Consider the following 22,943-nt stretch of genomic DNA (forward strand, 5'->3'; position numbering starts at 1 on the left):
AGCATTCTGGCTGTACTTCTTTAAAATTCACATGAGGCAATCCACAGATTGACATTACACTGTATTTCTGCAAACTGATATATATTTGGACAGAATCCTCCCTTCCTCCCCATTCCGGTGTCAGAGTCACATGTTTTATGATTGTAACTTCATCCCTCAACTTAACTGCTTTTCAACTTTTACTGAGTTGTTACATCTGAGTTAGTGTTCATTTTTCACAAAGAAATTGTTCTAATTATTATTTTTTCCCCAGAACAGTTACTGTAGAAATAACCTCAAGTAAAAAATGACAAGCTGGCTGCAAAATAGATTCTGGGCAGTTAAGCAGGCTCCCTCTCTGGCCTGCTAACTTGGCCCACACCCCTCCTGGCCACACCAAACTTGTCATATTCCAAACACCATGTCACAGTGAGCAACTCCAAATATCTCAGGAAAACATATCCTGCATCTTCAAGGTCTCACCTATCATCAAAAACACAAAAACTAAATGTGTTTGAGATGAGGGCCTACTGTGCTGGCTTACAAACAGAATGAATCATGAAACATCAGAGACATATTAAGTGATGACAGAGAGGTTCTCATACATTGGTATGAGAACCAAATTAAGATATACCTCCCTCCCCAAATCTCTCTCATATATAAATGAATCAATAAATACATGGCTAAGCACCTCTGTGTAAGGATGCACAACACTTTAGACAAGGAATCACCTGAGACCATGTCTTAATGCTTGGCACCTGGGTGACGCAATGGTTAACACGGTGGGCCACTAACCAATAGGTTAGAGGTCTGAGCGCACCCAGAGGCATCCTGAAAGAAAGAACTGGGGATCTGCTTCAGAAAAACCAGCCTTTTCAAACTCTAGGGAGCACAGTTCTACCCTGACACACATGGGGTCGCCATGAGTCAGAATCAACTCAATGGCAACTGGTTTTTTGGGTTTGTTTTTTTTGTTTTTCACAAAGCTATGGCAGCTAACTGCTCCCTTTCTGCATCTCCCAAAGAAGAAATGCTGGTGGCTTGGGAGAGAGGGCAGGGACAAGGCAGAAAGCAAGTCACCAGGCTGTAGAAAACAGCAAATAACACATCGTTAATGGAAAAAGGAATCTGGCACAGTGTTTTTTACAGTCTTACTGGAAAAATTAACTCAAATTGGGTTTTGTCTAAGCACTCCCTCACGGGCTGAAACCTGAACAAAGGACCATAAACAACATGCACTGATAAATGACAGAAGATGAAGTTGTGTGGAGGTGTCCAGTGGGGCGCTCTGGGGATCAAGTCTTATTTAACGTCTTCATTAGTGATCTGGAAGGAGCAGTAAACGGCACATTAATTAAATTTCCAGATGAACCTAAATTTGGAGGTGTAACAGAAAGTCAACGAGGACAGAGAAATGATACAAATGGGATCCAGAGAGGTTAGTCAGGAATGTAAAAAAATAATACAGGATACAATCTCAAAAAAAGAGAGAGAAGCTAATTAAAACTTTCCTTATGTTCTAGAACTACACCTAACTTCTACAAAACTACTGCATAAGAAAAATGTAGACACCCCTTGCTGTCTGAACTCTCGCTACTCAGCTCCTCAACATCCAAAATCAAGAATCTGCTGGATCCGGAAACGTTCAGATCAATCCCTGGCCATCAGGATCCTCACTACTGGCTACTCACAACTCAGAAACCAAAATAGATTCTGGTAATGTGGCACGCCTTGATTCCCAAATCTGCAATCCAAAAATCAGGACGGATGCTTATATATACACAAACACTTTCAAGTTCATTTTGAATTCACCCCGCCAATTTGGAAAGACGTCCTGGTGCGAGATGTTTACATAAACAATCATGAAACTCTTTGCCTAGAGGAATAATGCCGAAGGATTCTAGGATGTAGGAAAAAAAGAAGGAATTAAGCGATTAACATTATATAGCTATATATCAGTGTGCCAGAACCCCTGAGACTTACCCAAGCAACAATATTTGGGTCTATAAAATTTAATTACATTTCTAAATAGATAAAGGGATATATGTTAAAGATCTTTGATCTCACTAGCCTCTAGATTCCAATATTTGCATAGCATTACAAATACCACTGAACGGTGGTGACAATTATATCTCTATCCTACATGACAAAAATCAATAATTTGAATAAAACACTGTTAGAGCAAAATTTACCTTTAGAAAGTTCTTGTCTCATAAACAACATCATTAAAACCTAATAACCTGTAGGCTGGGTGCTCTGGAACCAAGCAGCATACATTCAAATCCTAACTCCACTACTAAATAGTGCTGTTAGTCTAGCAAATCGCCTTTAACGATTTTCTCATTCATAAAATGCATATAGTAATAAAAGATGTAACTAAATAATCTGCATAAAGCGCTTAGACCAGTTCCTGGCACATAAGCATTAAATGGTAGCTGTTATTGTTACCATCACTGTCATATTTCTGATGTGTAAAATAGGGATGGTGATAATGATGAAAGTCAAAAATATTAAGTGACTGGACCAAGCACCCACCGTTAGCAATGGAGTTGGGGCCTAAACTCAAGTCTTCTGACTCCTTATCTTCTGTTTTCTCAACATTCTGCCACATCTCAAAGTACTGGCTTCAATCCAGGAAGCTTCGTCTGTGCCCACAAGCCTGGTGTTGTTTTCCTCCATCTCTCACTGAATGAGTGGTGAATTCCACCCTCATTTTGTAGGAAACCACTGCATCCTGAGTTCCAGGCCACAAACCCTCTGTTGGCAGATCCTCCAGCCCCATGCTTCCTCTCTAGGCACTAAGGTAGGTGAGCAAATAAGCTGTAAGTGGTAGAGAATTATATTTCTCTTAGCTACTAGTGCTATCGAGTTGTTTCCGACTCATAGCGACCCTATGCAATGCCCCATAGGGTTTCCGAGGAGCGCCTGGCGGACTTGAACTGCCGACCATTTGGTTAGCAGCCATAGCACTTAGCCACTACGCCTAGGCTACCCTATATTTATCACCAGAAAACTATTAAATGAATAAGCAGCAATGAAACTTTCAGTCTACAGCAAAATAAGACATAAGCATATCCACACTCTAAATCAAATATAAGTGGATCAAAACAATTATCTGATCCCCAAATCACAACCTGCAGAACTCTGATGGATTGATATTTTATGTGGTTTTCTTATCTCTGGACAAAGTGACCTCAATGGATTATTTCCATAGGAACTCAACCAAAAAAGGACCAAAAGAAATACACACTCTAGTGTTCAGCAGACTCAGTCAACTTCCAATCCATCTGGGCTTACGCCTCCAAAGTTGAAATAATCTTCAGCTGACAATTTGGTTGGTGCACAGCTATTCCAGCAAAAATAGGTTAATCCATTCTATTTTTGTTAGTCATAGAAAAATCAGAACCCACAACATATTTAAGTGTTGAGATGAAATACAAAACGTTTTCATTTCAAAGCATATTTTACTTGGTATGGCGTGAAAATTAAAGATAGGGGCTGGTATTGTCAAGATGCTTTTACATAAAATATTTGAACAGGGAGGAAAGGGTTCAGACCAAATCATGCAGCAAAATAAAATAACAATGCAACACCAGTGAAACTCCTGAACTACCGAAGAACTCTTCTGGAAGTTCTCCAAAATGACAGTTCTCTTGTAATAATTTCTTGATTTCTTTCTCTTTTCAAGGTCTTATTACTTGATGCCAGGATCATGAGAAAAATTAACTCTCACCTTTCCTAGCTCAGCCTAAAAAAAGAGAAAGTATTCACCCTTAAACATCTGCACAGAAAATGCAAAGTAAATTTTAACCAGGGTCTTACAGTTAGTCTGCTTTAGAAACAACAGGATTTTGTACGTACCAAAGCACTTTCCTGGCTTTCTTTTTCTTTTGTAATTAAGCAGACTACTTGACAATGATTTCAATGGATTCTAATTTTTCCCTTGCCTCTCATGTACTCCATTCTTTCAAAGAAACCACAATCACTTTATCTAAGACTTCTGATTTCTTAAGAAGGGGCCTAAAATAATTCTTTTCCAGAGAAATAATTCTTCCCTTAGCTTGTTTTCACAAAGCCAAGTTACTCTTTAAATTCATAAATGCAATTTTTCTTTTAATGTGATGAGATCACTGAAATTTGTGGCTTTAAACAAAAACGACTATATTCTGATACATTATTTTTCGCCATAATCAGAGAAGCTTGGAATTTTGGAGCTTTACAGAATCTTGGGAATTATCTAGTTTAGCACCTTCCTTGTACAAAAACCATAACCCATTGCCATCGAGTCGATTCTGACTCATACCAACCCTACAGGACAGAGTAGAACTGCCTCAGTCAACAAGGAGCGCCTGGTGGATTCCAACTGCTGGCCCTTTGGTTAGCAGCCATAGCACTTAACTGCTACGCCACCAGGGTTTCCTCCTTCTACAGATGAAGAAAATAAAGTCCTGAGAGAACGTAAAAGGTGACACTAAGAGCCAGAAGATCACCTGTTTCTTCAGAGCATTACTCCCAAAGGTTTTCTGGCTTAAATGACACGGCCCTTCAATGGATAGAAGCTATGACTCATTAATTAGCTTCTTCCAAACCAAACCAAACCTACTGCTATCTAGTCGATTCCAACTCATAGAGACCCTATAGGACAGAGTAGAACTGCCCCACAGAGTTTCCAAGGAGCGCCTGGTGGATTCAAACTGCTGACCTTTTCGTTAGCAGCCATTGCTTTTACCCACTATGCTACCAGGGCTTCAGTTAGCTTCTGAGGAGCAAAAAATCTGACATAGTCCTATGTTTCATCTGGGGCCATATTTTGTGGAGTCCTCATAATAAGTTCAAAAGATATTGACTTCTTTTTAGAAATTAAGTATTCTAACACTCAATTATTGACAATATTGATATCTCTGGGAGTCGCTGGGGAATCCCATCCTCATTTTATAGGAAGATGCCCCAAAAGACAGCTGCAGGTTAGTCACTGGTGGAAACAAGGTTCAGTGTTGGGATGCTGAAAGCTACTTTTCCATAACGCTCCTCTCCTTTCTCGCTGCTTTCTCTGGCGCCTTAATATAAGGAATGACATAGACTTCAGGCTGTTTACACAGCATTGCGAGGATACTGAAGCAGTCTTTAAACTGCACTAATAAAACAGGTTAATCATTGGCCTTGTACCCTGTGTCTGCCCCCCTCATTAGACTGTGAGTTCCTGAAGTCTGGTACGGCGTCATCTTTCCATCCTGATCACTTAGTATTATGTCTTACAATAAAATCTCTCTCTATATACGGAATGAGAATGAAGGTCTAAAGCTGAAAATGGAAAAGGATCTTAGTCATAACCTAGGTTGACCTTCGTTTTTTGCAGGTGACAAAAGTGGGATGTAGAAAATTTAAGCACCAAAGATTGCAGTGTTCATTTTTGGCAAAATTACCAGCAAAACTCTAGTCAACAGTCTTTCTGATCCAGTACTTATTGTCTGATATACTGAATTGGCCTTCAACCTTAGGCGAAATTACTCAGACTTAAACAGCCCCTCCCATTGTGTATCCAACTTCTACGGAATAGAGGGGCCATCACACAGCATGGCAAAGAGTACAGCCCGGAACCAGACTCCAGTCCCAAATCCTAAGTCTGTGCCCTTCTGCTGCACATGTGACCTTGAGAAAGTCACTCAATCTTACTATGCCTCATTTTCTTCATCAGTAAAATGGGAATTTAGTGAGCTAATGCACACAAGGTATTTAAAATGGCCTGACACACAGTAAGCACTCAGAGTGTTAGCTACCGTAATTTTTGTAATGCTGATAAGAGCTGGATAATCTGGCTATAAGGATTTTCATTACCTTAATGCCAGTCATCACTGTCACCATAGCAAATATATAAACCAAAAGTGGCAAACACAATTAAAACACAAGAACGTCAAAGCCCACATAACCTCTGGCTCTTTCTCGGGATTCAGAAATTGGCAGATAAACTAATCTACACCAGACTTCTTTTCTATATTTAAGGGAAAAAGCGGAAACCTAGCTACTGAAGACCATAAATAATCTGTTAGAATGATAAATTTTCATTCCATAATCGCAAGCATTCAATATAGGTATGCCAGAAAGCCTGAAATTGAAAGTTTTAGGCATAAGAAATGCCGCCCTGGGTCAGACCAGTGATCCATCCGGTCAGGTACTGGATCTCAGACAGAGGCATCAACGGCTATTTTGTAATGTCGTCAGCTGCAAAAGGTTGGGAAACTGACCCCAATATCCCCGGTTTCTCTTCACAGTCCATTATGGATCTGACATCCATGAATTCACCTAGACGCTTTCTTAGTCTATTTATATTTTCCGTCTGTTTCATCTCGAAGGGTAAAGAGTTCCATAAATTTACTCCGAACTCCATACACAGTATTTTCTTCGTATTGGCACTCTCTCTTTCAAACCCCAGGGGCACAGGTCTGGGATATGGGTGAATGAGTCCATGCTCACCATCCCCACAACCTGCATGAAACAAGCACACTGTTCTACATCTCCTCCAAAACGTACTTTTTTCCGTCCATGATGAAGAGTCATACGTTGAAGGTCCATCTTTATGGAGAAGAGAGATACCATGTATGGTGAGATAGTCTGGGGATCCACAATGGCAAGACAGCAGGACATGAAAGTCACAGCATCTGGCTGGGTGGCCTAGGTTTGAGACCTGACCCCACCACTGCTACCAGGGCAAGTCAGATAACCTTTACAGACCTCTGCGTATAATTTATCAAATAGGGATTAATGACAGTACCTGTTTCTTAGTTTTGCTGGGAGATTGTATGGAACAATTCATGTATAGAGCTCAGCACAAGGATTAAACCAAACCAAACCCATTGCCATCGAGTCGATTCCAACTCATAGCAACCCTATAGGACAGAGTAGAACTGCCTCACAGGGTTTCCAAGGAGCAGCTGGTAGCTTCAAACTGCCGGCCTTTTGGTTAGCAGCCAAGCTTTTAACCACTGTGCCACCAAGGCTCCCGGTTTTATTAACAGCATATAAGTTCTAACTTGAAAGCTAAAAAAAAAGATGCTTTCGCTATACTTGGAGTCAAGGCATAAATATATGACAAAATTAAATTAACAGCACTAGTGTTAAACATAATGATGGAAGAAGAACATGCAAGAAACTGCATAATAATGAAAATAGTTAAAATATTATAATTCTCAAAGCCTTTCATATACATGGTCATACTATGAATTCCAACAACTGTATAAAGTAGTCAAGGCAGACATCATTCCTCCCATTTTATAGATAAGAAAATTGAGGCTCAGAGACGTCATGTAACTAGTCTAACATATTGAGCTACCAAGTGGTAACATGGCAACCAGATGCAGATCTTCTGACCTCTCTAGCCCAGTAGCCCTTCCATTATAGCTTGCTACCTTTGCGAACATGATTAATTGCCACATGAGAGGGATACACAATCAGTGCTTTGAGATAAGCATCATTAATCATTGTGGCTGTTCTTGGGACCATTTCCAGTTTTACTGTCTTCTTGTGGTGTAGGGACTAGAAATAGAGACACTATTTCAGGACGTTTACACTCAGTCTTTGGGCACGGGAAAGATGACGCTTTGTTTCCAATATTCTTACACACGCCACAGTCCCATGGGTTGGAATATTGGGCCACCACCATATACTGATCCAATATCTTTACACAACTGTTCACGACCTCTCTAGAATTCTTTTCTTGGATTTTAACTCAAACCTCAAGCAGGTAAGCACTTCACGGCAGCCTTTTGCTTAACACATTAAATTATACTTGCCCACAGGGATCCCCATCCATTAATTGTTAGCCCATTCATTCATTTATGCTAGAAACATTTTCTAAATGTGTACTGCCCCCTGGATAGTCTGCTGATTCTAATTCTCTAAGAAGTTTTTCCTGACCTTCTCACTATAATTTACCAATTCTTCTTATTTCCCCACTGGAACTTGCAATGACTTCTGTCAGAGCACTCCTGACTCTTTAGGAGATGATATGATACAAAAAAAAGACCCACCAGAAGGTCTTCCTAGGTTCACCTAAACTGTCAGACCCATAAGACTCTGCACAGACCAGATTTGGCAGTGGACTATTCGGTAGCACACTGGGCAGCAGGGCAGCATCAGTCATTCCTCTTCCGAAGGACCCCACGCAGCGGCCAGTAATTATCATCTTTGTCCGTGACATCTCAGGTGTTAACAAGGCCACCAACTATTGTAACAACTTGGAAAGCATAGCTTCCAGATTCCCACAAGGGACATGATCAGCTATAAGAATCACCACACTCAGGGAGGGCCAAAGAGAGGCCCATCAGATATTTATAGATCATTTATAGTTCCCCAGGCCAGATGCAGTTTACCAATCAGAAATCTTTTTTTTTTCTACCGTAAGCAACACTGCTTAGTAACATATTTGACAAAAAAAAAAAAAAAAAAAAAGCACCAAACCCACTGCTGTCGAGTCGATTCCAACTCATAGCAACCCTATATGACAGAGTAGAACTGCCCCATAGAGTTTCCAAGGAGCACCTGGTGGATTCAAACTGCCGACCTCTTGGTTAGCAGCCATAGCTCTTAACCACTACGCCACCAGTGTTTCTACATATCTGACATACTACCCTTATCCGGTTCCCAGGGCAGCAGAGCTAGAACGTGAACCAAAGGTCAAACTCTTGCGCAGAAGGGGAAAGGTGACAGATGATGGGGCTACAGCTCCAGGCTCGCTGTGATGTCCAGGACGACAAAACCACCCTAGGCATCAGCCTGGATCACCAGTATGGAAGTAGCCAATTGGTCCTGGACATCACTCAGGCCTAAGGTACCATTACGTCTCATTCTTGTAGGTCAGGGTTGGGATTCTGTAGCTGGAGAGAAAGGCAGAGATAAAAAGAAGGCTGAGCCTCAAGGGAAGATCATCATCCTATCAATTTTGGGCCCCTGGACTTGGAAGAGGAAAATCAAGATAAGCAAGTGGTGCAAAGGACCCAGGGGGAGGCGGCTGTTGTCTTCTGTTGGAGGGAAATGGTTGGTATCATCACAAAATCCTTCTGATTTACACTTGGAGTTTTCCCGTGTGCATTTCCCACCCCGCTCCCCATCCCTTAGAGCAGTGCTACTTTCATTGCCTTCACGAAACTACAGCAATGGCAAAGGAAAGAGAAAGCGTATCAAGATATGGGAATGTGCTTTATAAATCGTTAAGTGTTTGAATAACAGGATCTGGGGACATTATCTGAAGGGACCCTTAGCAAGGCTCATGTTTTATTTATGAAATTCATGTGAATTTCGCATTCTACTTCATAATATATCCACATTCATTTTAGGCTGTAAATAATGCTTTCACCTCAAATTAAATAAAATTGACCCTATAGAAAGACACACCGCATTTATCCTGTGGCTTCTGGCACACTGCCACCTGCCCCTTCAGATTTTCTACCCAAATTTAAGAGGCACCAAGCATCAAAGGGAAGGCTGGATTGTTAAGCAGTGACCGTTCATGAGGTATTCTGTTCTGACATGATGTTTCTGATACGTTGTGCTGTGTGTATACCAGAGGGTTTCTATGGCTGCTGCTCTACAACACAGAGGATGTCATAGCTGCAACAATGTCTATGCACCTTCTAATCTCTCCTTTGCTCAAAATAAACTCAATGATGCCTACTGTATACTCAGATACTGGGAATCTCTCACTATTCATTACTGTTTGTATAAACCAAAAAACCCATGGTCATCAAGTCGATTCTAATTCACAGCGACCCTACAGGACAGAATAGAACTGCCCAATCAGGTTTCCAAGGAGCAGCTGGTAGATTCGAACTGCCAACCTTTTGGTTAACAGCCGTGGGTCTTTAACCACTGCACCACCAGCTTCCTGATCTAGTCAACAGCAGAGGGAAGATGAGAATCCAGGGTTTCTAACTATCAGTTCTGGTACTCTCCCCACCATACTCTTGTGCCACTAACAAAAAAGCCAGCTCTCGTTGCCTCTCCTGTCTCTTGCTTCCACTTTAATTCTCTGCAGAGTTGAGAGAATTACTTGGAAAGTAAGCAGGAACGATTTGGCAAAAGAAACTGGACCATTTCATATTTAGTTTCCTTTTTAAATTTTTAACGCATTTTTACATTTACTCTCACGAGATTAGAAAATAACCCCATAAGATATGTAAAGCCGTTAGTATGTCTAATTTCTAATTGAGGAAACGAAGACGAAGAAAGGTTAACAAACCTGTTTTGGGTCACATATGTCACCTCACTTCCAGTACAGTGTTCCTCCTCTTAGGCACACAGATTAAGATTAATTAAGCTGTTCCAGAAATCATCTTTTCTTAGGTTTCCTTCCACTGATTTGCTTGGTACATCTTAGGATGTTCCTAAAGAAAAGCCACTAAGGGTACATCTTTTTAAGTCTCACTGAGACTATTATTTCAATAGAGTTCAACTTAGTTAATCCAATCTGTAAATATTTTCTGAGTAGCTACTACATAGCTATAAAACTTATCATCCAAACTAGGAAACTTTTAAGAGGAAAAGCAGTGCCCACTGGAAGGGATGCTAGGGCAAGGGGCATCTTAACCACAGAAACCACAACTGTTGCAGATAAGCCAGGACACGTGGTCGGTCACCCCGGACACGACGTGTTTGCAAGGCACTCCAGACACGAAGACAAATAATGCACTTTCCCAGAGTCCTCCAGGTCCCCTAGGGGTATCAAGTCCAGTCCAGTAGAGGAGGAGACACACGACTTAGAAATTAGAACACCAGGTGGGAAGTGCTATAAATGTTCACGCCGGAGCGTGAGAAGAAGTAATGGCTCTATCTGGACGCTGGGGTGGAAGGGTAAGAAAAGCCTTTTCAGGAAGAGGTGACAGCTACAGGGCATCTTTAAAGATGAAGAAGAGTTCACAACATGTGGGCACGAGGGAGAGCAGGGGAGAGAAAGAGCGTATGAAAAGGCATGAGAAATCACACTTGGGAAACCGTAGGTAGTTCAGTGCTATTGTACTTAGTCTCGAAGATTTCAGATCTTGAGGTCTAAGTGTTCTCTGCACTCACAATACCTGTCACAACAGCCTACACTTAGAGGAAATTAATGACTCTGGCCATCACTGGCATGTCTCTTCTCTAAAGAGCACTTTTACCTCAGCTGTGCCATCTCTACTTCTTGCTGATCACATAGGACATTACCATCCTCTGTCTCAGGTACACTAGCCTTATCTCCGCCATTAGACTGCAAGGCCCTCAGGGGCTAGTACTTCGGCCCTCTTGTGAGCCTAGGGCTCAGGAGTAAAGGAATTAAATTCAGTACTTACTTGTCTGCAGAAACCTATGAATTCCTAAAGTAGGAACAGCAATCTAATTTTTATCACCTTAGTGAGATTTCAAGAATTTAGCCCGATTCCACAAATGTGTGTTTCAAACAAGGTCTTGCTGTCTTTGAAGATATTTACAGAAAACGCCAGAGAAGTGGATGAAAACCTTTAAAAATGCATGCTTCGGTATACCGAAGCAGGTTTAGGACATGGCCCACTGTGATACAATGGAAGAAAGAAAGAAGACAACCAAGAATGTGAGAGTGACTTAGAGACACAGAGGCAGGCTGCTGGTGCCCTCTGTTGACTTTAAGGCACTCTGCCACGACTCAGAAATTCAGCAAAAGGGAGCGAGGGCCATTAGGAAAAGCAGTGCATGCAGGTACAGAAACACAGACACACTCTGACACAGAAGGAGGGAAAGATAAAGCAGCAAAATGCAGGACCTTTAAATATTTTCACTATTCAAGTTTACCTGCAGCATAGACTTTCTTCTCAAGGTAGTGAACAAAAACCTTGAATGAGAATAAAAATGTAAATATAAGAAGCCAAATGATACATAAAGACTTAAACATCTAATACAAGCATATTTTCAAGGGGAAAACAAAGTGAGGCAGGAGGTAAAATTAAATACTTGTTAACTCTGGAGACAGACACCACTATTAGAAATATAAACAGTTTCCATCATTCCCTTTGAGTAACCTAGGATTTTTTTCAGGTTGCCACCTACACAGCCTTCCAGGGTAAACTCCAAATCAAGAACTAAAGGTGTTACTTTTATTGTCAGTACGTATATTTTTTTATAGGCCAGTCTCCTTACGGAAACGCACCCTTTTCTCATCATTGCCATTTCCACATCTTACCACTAATTTGATATCTAATGTCAGCTACTATCAAGCTCTACTTTTACTTCATAAGTTTGCACCAGATTGCTGAGGTATCTTCTACCCTGGACATGTTTCCTTCTTTTGCTTTTATAGTGATGCATTTTCTTGTCAAATTTGCAGAAAGGAAAGTTGGTGTTTAAAAAAATTTTTTTTTCATCCATCTAGAAAAAGTTCCAAAAGATTTAATTGTACAGACATTTCCCCCCGCCTCACCAACCTGCCTCTGAGAACATATTTTTCACAATCATCGCAGGTAATAGCCAAAAGATCAATGGCAGTTATAAATCCCTATCAACAGGCCACCCTTTGTGTCTGCCACTTGCTCCTCACCTGAGCAGAGATTTATCCAGGATAGATGGGTGTACAGTTTGATCTGAAAAGTTTCAATTTTTAGGTTACCTTAAACTACTGTAAAGTTTCTATCATTTTCTAAGCAAATGTGAAGAGAACATAACTCTGCAAGTGGCTTTCTGCCTGGGAGAAGTAGCTACTTGAGTTGTGCAAAGGGAATTTAACACTGCTGTATTTACTGTCCCTCTTAAATGGTGCGATAAAGGGTAGAGAGGGAGGTTTCTTTATATGCATTTAGAAAAACTGTGAGTGAATCAAATTTTCCATGTTTATTTGCAAGGCCACTGTGATATTTATTCCTCTGTGTGTGTATCTGTGTGTGCATACACTTATGTACACGGGCACACATACACAAATAAGAGTTGTATCATATTGCAGACTTACACTAATTTCCCGAGATTTTGCATATTGCAATAAATAATATATTTAAAACAATTGTTGTTAACAACAAATATCAACACCAAGGTTTCTAAAGAAGACTGACCTTCCCCAAAACAGATTTCATTACTAGACACTAGATTTTTTTTTAGAATTGCAAAGAACAGAATTCTTAAGAGTTTAGACAGAAAAGCTAGGAAACAATCTTGTCTTCCTTCCCAGAGTCCATTTGTCTATGGTTCCCTTCTCCTTTCTTCTCAATAACAGCCATAAAAAAGAACTTCAGTACACGTGTGAAGGAGGACACAACACACATCTTTAAAAGAGAACAATACTTTGCTAGAGGTAGTCGCTATTAAAAAATTCATGGGAAGTGACCTCTGCAATCTGCTCTGCCTTCTCAACGGTTGGTCGTACTTACTACACTCTGTTCACCCCCTCTAGTGGCGCGGCACTGGATTTCACTGGGTTAGTGGCGCAGTGGTTAAGAGCTCGGCTGCTAACCAAAAAGTCAGTAGTTCGAACCCACCAAAAGGTCGGCAGTTCAAATCCATCAGCTGCTCGTTGGGAACTCTATGGGGCAGTTCTTCTCTGTCCTTTAGGGTCACTAGGAGTAGGAATCAACTCAACTGGCAACGAGTTTTTTTTAACCACTACCACCACCAAGATGTACACCTAAAGTTATGGATAAACCTAGATAAACCAGTTTCTAGATAAACAGATGCTGCCACTAATCAGAATATCATGCAAACTTACTGAAACAAAAAGCAGTAAGGGGCTGCAAAAGAAAAGAAATGCAAGAACAGACACTTGAGGTCCGCTAAGGACAACAAACCACAAGGGCTTCTTTTGGTCCTCGGTTCTATTCCAAGGTCAATAACTTTCAAAGAAGAGCTTTTTTGTAGTGGTATAAACACACACTACTAAATAAGCACAATGGCAAAATATGTAATAACTACTGCAAAAAGCCTTCAACCAGCCCAGGAATTAACAGGTTAAAAAGCATGATTAAAGAAAAGCACCACTGGAAGAGAACGAGGATACAGCAGCGCAATTCCGGTCTTTACAAAATAATCTGCTATAATGAGGTGACAACCTGAGCAACACATTTTCATCTAACTTTGTAATGTTGCCGGATTTAATCCAGATTTAATTTATTGCCGTGTGGAAGCCTGGTGATTTACAGGAGAGCTAAGCGCAGAAAACCGAGCATACGTGCCCGTTTATAGAACAGATGGAATCTCTCTAAAACTTTTCTTTTCCCCTCTATTAAGTTATGCAAGGTGTGCTTACATCCTGCAACTCCAAGCTCTACTGAAGGCGTAAGAACTAGAAATAGTTCGGTACCTGATCCCAGGGGAATGACAGTTGCTACAGATTATTTGACGTAGATTAGGTATGATACCATGAGTAGCTTCTAAAGGCAAAGAGCTAAAGTTAAGCAGAAGTCAAGCAGCTTTGAAACTCCCTTTTGACTATGGATGAAGGAGAAAAAAAAAAAAAGAGCATTTCACACTGGAAAACAGAGGAACATGGGAACTAATTCTTTCAGTTCCACCTGTGGCAGAAAAAAATGGAATTCCTAGAGTTTAGACATGAGAGCTAAGACACAATCTTGTCTTTCTTTCTAGACAGGTTGACAGATTAGGAAACTGTTTAAAACAAGAGTCATGCTGCCTTCAAAGACCGGTGGGAAGAGGAGTTCTGGGTCTCTGGGAGCTTCTGACTCTAAAGGAAGAGACAGTGTAGCTCAAAGGAAGCAGTCTACCTAAGCCTGTGGACAACCAGAACAAAATTCCATAATGCTTGATAATTATATGTGAGCTCTGGTGGCACAGTGCTTAAGAGCTCGGCTGCTAACCAAAAGGTCGGCAGTTCAAATCCACCAGCTGCTCCCTGGAAACCCTATGGGGCAGTTCTACTCTGTCCTATAAGGTTGCTATGAGTCGGAATTGACGCAACAGCAATAGGTTTGGTTTTCGGCTTCTATTATTATCCTAGGAGTTTAGGTGGCACAAGCAGTTTGCAATTGGCAACTAACCTAAAGGTTGGTAGTTCGAACCCACCCAGTGGCTCCACAGAGGAGAAGCCTGGCAAACTGCTTCCATGAAGATTACAGTTATACTCAGTTAACACACAGGGTCACCATGAGTCAGAATCGACTAGATGGTAACGGGTTTGTTTGTTTGTTTTTTATTATTAATATACTGGAATCTCTGGATGATATAAACAGTCAACACACTTGGCTGTTAAAAAAACTTTTAGAGGTTTTTTTGTTTTGGATTGGTAATTATGTTAGTTTTCTCTTGCTGCTTAACAAATTACCACAAACTTAGCTGCTTAAAATGCCCATTTATAGCCTCTAGGAACTGAAAGCAGTCCCCTGCTGACAGCCAACAAGAAAATGGGGACCCCAGTCCTACAACCACAAGGAACTGAATTTTGTCAACAACCACAGGATTTTTCTTTTTATATAATTTTTATGGTGCTCTAAGTGAAAGTTTACCAATCAAGTCAGTCTCTCACACAAAAACCCATATACACCTTGCTACATACTCCCAATTACTTTCCCCCTAATGAGACGGCCCGCTCTCTCCCTCCACTCTCTCTTTTTGTGTCCATTCCACCAGCTTTTAACCCCCTCCACCCTCTCATCTCCCCTCCAGGCAGGAGATGCTGACAGAGTCTCAAACATCCACCTAATCCGAGAAGCTCACTCCTCACCAGCATCCCTCTCCAACCCATTGTCCAGTCCAATCCATGTCTGAAGAGTTGGCTTCGGGAATGGTTCCTGTTCTGGGCCAACAGAAGGTCTGGGGGCCATGACCACCGGGGTCCTTCTAGTCTCAATCAGACCATTAAGTCTAGTCTTTTTATGACAATTTGGAGTCTGCATCCCACTGCTCTCCTGCTCCCTCAGGGGTTCTCTCTTGTGTTCCCTGTCAGGGCAGTCATCGGTTGTAGCCGGGCACCATCTAGCTCTTCTGATCTCAGGATGATGTAGCCTCTGGTTCATGTGGCCCTTTCTGTCTCTTGGGCTCCTAATCGCCTTGTGTCCTTGGTGTTCTTCATTCTCCTTTGATCCAGGTGGGTTGAGACCAATTGATGCATCTCAGATGGCTGTTTGCTAGCATTTAAGACCCCTGACGCCACTCTTCAAAGTGGGATGCAGAATGTTTTCTTAATAGATTTTATTATGCCAATTGACTCAGATGTCCCCTGAAACCATGGTCCCCAGACCCCTGCCCCTGCTATGCTGGCCTTCGAAGCATTCAGTTCATTCAGAGAACTTCTTTGCTTTTGGTTTAGTCCAATTGTGCTGACCTCCCCTGTATTGTGTGCTGTCTTTCCCTTCACCTAAAGTAGTTCTTATCTACTATCCAGTTAGTGAATGCCCCTCTCCCAACTCCCCACCCCCCGGCCCCGTACAACCACAAAAGAATGTTCTCTTCTCAGTTTAAACTATTTCTCAAGTTCTTATAATAGTGGTCTTATACAATATTTGTCCTTTTGCAACTGACTAATTTCACTCAGCATAATGCCTTCCAGGTTCATCCATGTTATGAAATGTTTCACAGATTCCTCACTGTTCTTTATCGATGTGTAGTATTCCATTGCGTGAATATACCATAATTTATTTATCCATTCATCCGTTGATGGGCACCTTGGTTGCTTCCATCTTTTTGCTATTATAAACAGTGCTGCAATAAACATGGGTGTGCATATATATATATCTGTTCGTGTAAAGGCTCTTATTTCTCTAGGATATATTCCAAGGAGTGAGATTGCTAGATCGACAACCACAAGGTTTTGGAAGAAGATCCAGGGAAGAAAATCTAGCCCTGCCAACATTTTGACTGCAACTTTGGGAAACCCTGAGTAGAGAACCCACTAAGCTGTGCCTTGACTCGTTAACACATAAAAGTGTGAGATAAGAAACGTATGCTCTTTTAAGATGCTAAATTTGTGGTAATTTCTTATGAGCCACATAATACTAATACAGAATTTTGTACTTGAGAGTGGGGCATTGCACTAACAAATTTCTAAAATGTGGGAGCAACTTTGGAATTCGGCAGTGGGTAGAGGGTGGAAGAATTTTGAGGGGTATTAAAAAAAAGCCTAGATTGCCTTGAACAAACAGCAGAAACATGAATGTAGAGGGTGCTGTCAGTGACGCCTCAGAAGGGAGTGAGGAACATGTTGTTGGAAACAAGAGAAAGGAGGATCTTTGTCATACAGTGGCAGAAAGCTTTGTTCAACTGATTCCTACTGTTACGTGAAAAAGAGAACTTCTAAGAGGGAAAGTCTGTTATATACACAAGGGGATTTACAAGCAAAATTACTTTTTTTTTCTTGCTGCTTATAGTAAAGTGTGACAGGAGAGAAAGAAAAAGAGGGAAGAACCATTAAGCAAAAAGGAACTAGGACTGAATAATTTTGAAAGTTCTCAGCCTCTCTAGATGGCAGAAGATGCTAAAATGAAGGGACTCACTGTCAGGAAAGTGTACTCTAGAGAAAAAGCTAAGAGTTAGCTATACCGCATTTTGCTAAAACCTCAGAAATTTAGCAACATGAGGTCCCTTTCAAGAAGTTAAGGGTATGCCTCATAGAGCCTCTCAATCAAATCCAAGGGCCTCTAGGGGGATGAGGGCTGCTGTCCCTCAGCCATCTCAACAGGGGACCAAAGTAGAGAATGATTTATCTCAAAAAACTTGTGGGTATGGCCTATCTAATGGTATGAATCCCCATGAAATTCATTAAAGACCTACAAGACTTTTGAGAAAATTGTTTCGGCAGAAACACTGCCAGCTTGAACTAAAAGGGACAGAAAACAAACAAACAAACAAAAACCTGTTGCCATCGAGTCGATTACGACTCATAGCAACCTTATAGGACAGAGTAAAACTGTCCCATAGTTTCCAAGGAGTGGCTGGTAGATTAGAACTGCCAACCTTTGGTTAGCAGCCAGGCTCTTAACCACTGCACCACCAGCGCTACAAAAGGTACAGATCAAAAAAAGAAAACCAAACCTATTGCCTTCAAGTCAATTCTGACTCATACCGACCCTATAGGACAGAGTAGAACTGCCCCATAGTGTTTCCAAGGAGCGGCTGATGGATTTGAACTGCAGACCTTTTCATTAGCAACATTATCACTGAACCACTGTGTCAACAGGGCTCCAAAAGGGACAGAGAAAGTGCAAAATGAAAGGAGACTATCAGAACCCCAAAATGCTACTGCAAGAAGCAGGCTGATAAAACTAACTACTCAGCTGCAAGCACATGGTACCATTCATGCAAAAAAAAAAAAAAAAAAAGGATGACTCAGAGGGTGAAACCAAGAGCCCAGAGTCCAGAATTATTCCCTAGACTTGAAATTCAATTAAAAAAAAGAAGAAAGCCTCCGGCTAGTGTTCACCCAGCTGGATATCAGAAATTCCATGGACCAGTGATTCCTTCTATTTTCCTTCCTTTTGAACTAAAATGTCTAAAGCTGTTATCCTAGGCCTGTCCCGCCATTCTATGTTAGGTATGTCAGGGACAGTTAACTTGCCTCTTTAGTTTCACGGGTCAACAAACGGAGAACTGAGACCCAGGAGTTGTACTTAACTGATTACACCTAGAAACCATATCTTGCACCAGGATCTGATTTAGATGATGGGGTCTGGGTCTTTGAGCTGATGCTATCACAGGAGGAACTCCTGAGACATATGAGGGACATGAATCATTAGGGGTCAGAAGGTGAGTGCTGTAGACACTCCAAAGTGGCCCCCATTATTCTCACTCCCTAGTGTTCACACCTTCTTGTAATCCTAGGGTGAACAGGACCTATGGCATGCTTCTAACCAAGAGAATATAGCAAAGGTCCAGAGATATCACTCCTGTAATTATGTTGTATTGAAGGTATTTTAAAGAGGTAATTAAGGCCAGTTAACTTTGAGTTAATCAGAAGACTGGTCAAAAAAGTTTGAAAGTCACTTTTCTAGAAGATGACAATCTTCATTTTCGTATGTAGAAACTTCCGGTTATCTCCAACCAAAGAAGGCTGCCATCTCCCTTAAAAAAAGACAAATACACTGGCCCAAGGCATGGGGAGGCAGAAGTAACAACAATACCAGGGAGTGGGGCAGTGATGGAACTGCAGTAATACGCAGGAAACGGGGGACCTAAAAATGGAATGGCAGAGTAACAAAAGGAAAAAAAAAATACTCAAAACCATAAATACGAAAGAGTTCCCGTTCCTTTCTTCCGAGGCACCACCTCTGGGTAGGTTTGAATCACCAACCTTTTGGCTAGTAGTTGAGCACTTAACCTTGTGAACCACCCAGGGACTCCAATTTTTATCCTTGGTTCTTGAAATAGAGAGAATTCAAAAGCATAAAACTATGTTACCATCTCAAATATGCTGGTGGGAAAAGTAGTGTTGAACCACCAAGTTGTCATAGTCTTTTGGTGGTAACTGACTTTCATCAGAGATAAAGTAACAGAAAAGTAATAGCCTCTGTTTGAGTAGCTTGAGTCTAATACTGGTGACAGGAGAAAGAAAAATAAAATCAGAGTGGATTCACTAAGAGGTAGTTCCCAATAAATGAAACCCAAATACAGGTTAACAGCTAAAAATAAGAAATAAAGAATACAGGGAGGAAAGACCTTTCACAAAATTATATTTTGCCCTGAGGAAGAGAACTGTTAACAAAAAAAAAAAAAAAAAAAGTGAAGTTAAAGTAGAAAGAAACTTCTACAGAGTTCTACAAAAGCAGAGAGACCAATCACAGAATTCTAGATATGGGGCATCCTGGTGACCACACTGACAAAAAGGATGGCAATCCCTATATAATAATAATTTTGAAGCCAAGGTATAAAAAGAAAGATGAATGAGTGACAGCTAAATGTCTTAAAAAGAAAAAAAATTCTGGCACTGATGGATAAATGAAGGAAACATTTTTAGAAATTATACAGCAAAAATACAGAAAGACTTTATCTTGGCTTACAAAATGAAAAAGGATGTGAGTTTTTTTCCAAAGCCAGAATTTGAAAAACAGGTTATTGACAATGACAGGGAAAAAGAACTAGGGAAGGTGCAGACACGTGGTAGTTTAGCATCACAGATATTTGGTTTGACACGTGTGCAAAAAGTCCCAGAGATTGGACAGCCAAACAATAGGCTGGGAAGAAATTTATTTAGGGAATATGAACATACAACTTTTAACATAAAGGGGCCCTGGTGGTGCAGCGGTTAAGCGCTTGGCTGCTAACAGAAAGGTTGGCGGTTTGAACCCATCAGATGCTCTGCAGGAGAAAGACCTGGCAACCTGCTTCCATAAAGATCACAGCCTTGGAAACTCTATGGGGCAGTTCTACTCTGTCCTATAGGGTCATTATGAGTCAGAGTACTCTTGAGGGCAAAGGGTTGGGTTTGTTTGTTCATTTATTTGTTTAAATACACAACTTGCATATATGTATGGAAAAGTTGTTAGTAAAGAGTATTTCAAAATAGCCATGGGCTCGCATTATCATTTATCTCGGCACAATGGTTAAGCACTTGGCTGCTAACCAAAATGGCAGCAGTTTGAACCCACCAGCCACTCCAAGAGAGAAAAGCCCTGGCAATCTGCTCCCTTAAAAATTACAGCCTAGGCATAACAAAATGTATTAAGAAAACGTTCTGCATCCCACTTCAGTGAGTGGTGTCTAGGGTCTTAAACACTAGCAAGCAGCCATCTAAGATGCATCAAATTGGTCTTAACCCACCTGGAGCAAAGGAGAATGAGGAACACTGGAGACACAAAGTAAATATAAGCCCAAGAGACAGAAAGGGCCATATAAACCAGAGACTACATCAGCCTGAGACTGGAAGAACTAGATACTGCCTGGGTATCACTGATGACTGCCCTGACGGGGAACACAACATAGAAACCCTGATAGGGCGGGAGAACAGTGGGATGCAGACCTCAAATTCTCATAAAAAGACTAGACTTAATGGTCTGACTGAGACTGGAGGGACCCCAGACGTCACGGTCCCTGGACACTCTATTAGCCCAAGACTGGAACCACTCCCGAAGCCAACTCTTCAGACAGGGACTGGACTGGACTATAAGACAAAGAATGATACTGGTGAGGACTGAGCTTCTTGGCTCACGTAGACACATGAGGCTATGTGGGCAGCTCCTGTCTGGAGGCGAGATGAGAAGGCAGATGGGGACAGGAGCTGGCTGAATGGACAAGGGGAATAGAGGGTGGAGAGGAGGGGTGTGCTGTCTCATTAGGGGGAGAGCAGCCAGGAGTACACAGAAAGGTGTGTATACGTTTCTGCATGACAGACTGACTCGATTTGTAAACTTTCACATAAAGCACAATTAAAAATAAAAAACTACAGCCTAGGAAACCCTATGGGGGCAGTTCTACCCTGTTCCATAAAATCGCTATGAGGTGGAATCAACATGGCAGCACACGACAACATAATTACACACAAGCAATGAGGAACAGGCAGAATTCACTGAAATTCTCGCAGCAGTCTTGCTGATGCATTGTCGCCAGACATCGTTGAGTCGGTTCTGCCTCGTAGCAAGCCTATGTACAGCAGAACAAGTCACGCCCAGTCCTGTACCACCCTCACTATCGTTGCTATGTTTGAGCCCATTGTTATCGCCACTGTGTCAATCCATCTAATTGAGGCTCTCCTTTTCCACTGACCCTCTCTACTTTACCAAGCATCATGGCCTTCTCCAGGGACTGGTCCCTCCCAGTAAATGTCCAAAGTATGTGAGATGAAGTCTCGCCATCCTCGCCTCTAAAGGGCATTCTGGCTATACTTTTTCCAAGACAGATTTGTGCATTCTTCTGGCAGTCCATGGTATACAATATTCTTCGCCAACACCATAATTCAAAGACATCAACTCTTCTTTGGTCTTCCTAATTCAATGTCCAGCTTTCACATGCATATGAGGCGACTCAAAATACCATGGCTTGGGTCAGGCACACCTTAGTCTTCAAGGTAACATCTTTGCTTTTTAACACTTTAAAGAGGTCCTTTGCAGTAAATTAGTTAATTCATTAACCCTTTGCCATCAGGCTGATGCCAACTCGTACTGACCCTAAAAGACAGAGTAGAACTGCCCCATAGGGTTTCCAAGGAGTGGCTGGTGGATTCGAACTAACAACCTTTGGGTGAGCAGCTGAGTTCTTAACCACTGCACCACTAGGGCTCCAGTTACTGCATCGGGATGCCTGTTTCTACCATTTAAGAACCTCCAGCACATTACTCCCCTTGCCCCGAGAGATTAAAGTTCCTAGAACCACTATGATTCCAGTTTGATTCTTAGAGTCTTGGAATTATAATTATTTCTGCACACATTTACTCACAATATCACAACTTCTGTGTACATGCTATGTCTTCAAATCATCAAATCTTATCAATCATTTATCAATTCCTTAACAATATAAAACCAATCTTATATTAAACCTCGAGATGAAGAAGACACGCATCTCTGGTACATGCAAATATCTAAGAAAAGACACACTTACTTTTATTGTAGCAGGTCGCCAGCACACCTTTATCTGCTGGACTGGCACTAATGTGCCAAATTTCGCCCACTTGATGAAGGAGAACATTTTTATTTATAATGTTATTTTCGTCGTCAAAATCTATGATGTGGATCTACAAATACAACAAAAGAGCACATCAGGACCTCAGACACTTTCCACAGTACCTTAATTTAACATAATGGTGGCAAAGAATAATGAAATGTATATTTCATGACAGATAACATTTTTCATTATTATTCTTATTAAACTAACAGCATAAACTTGTGTGATTTCATTCTTATGGTACTCTTCTCAAAAGACAGAAGTATGAAGTCCCTGTAGGATATTTTTTAAGATTGCAAGCTACATAACAAACACTGCTTTCTGGACATCTGCAGTTTTAAAGAAACGAGACATCAAAAGCCGTGTAGCCAAGAAGCTGGGTTACGCCATCACCAGTGTTAGGGTTAGAGTTGTCCAGGGTGTCCAAGTTGGCCAGGAACCATTCA

At 41.3% G+C, this 22,943-nt stretch overlaps 1 protein-coding gene across 6 annotated transcripts in view; it reads right to left on the minus strand.

Annotated features, from left to right (window-relative positions):
* Nucleotides 1-22,943, minus strand: part of EIPR1 (EARP complex and GARP complex interacting protein 1) — a 191,067-nt gene that overhangs the window by 134,024 nt on the left and 34,100 nt on the right. For 2 of the 6 annotated variants that reach the window (XM_023550396.2, XM_023550395.2), the window contains exon 1: nucleotides 22,435-22,546. Coding sequence is in view for 2 of the 6 variants with exons in the window: in XM_003411795.4 (XP_003411843.1) it covers nucleotides 22,435-22,567 (133 nt within the window). In the remaining 4 variants the exon portion in view is untranslated. Of the gene's footprint in view, nucleotides 1-11,769; nucleotides 11,810-22,434; nucleotides 22,568-22,943 lie in introns of those variants that run through there. The other 4 variants (XM_023550394.2, XM_064294988.1, XM_064294987.1 and 1 more) reach the window with 4 other exon arrangements.

This window comes from Loxodonta africana, chromosome 12 (genome assembly GCF_030014295.1).
Source record: "Loxodonta africana isolate mLoxAfr1 chromosome 12, mLoxAfr1.hap2, whole genome shotgun sequence".
NCBI classification, from domain to species: Eukaryota; Metazoa; Chordata; class Mammalia; order Proboscidea; family Elephantidae; genus Loxodonta; species Loxodonta africana.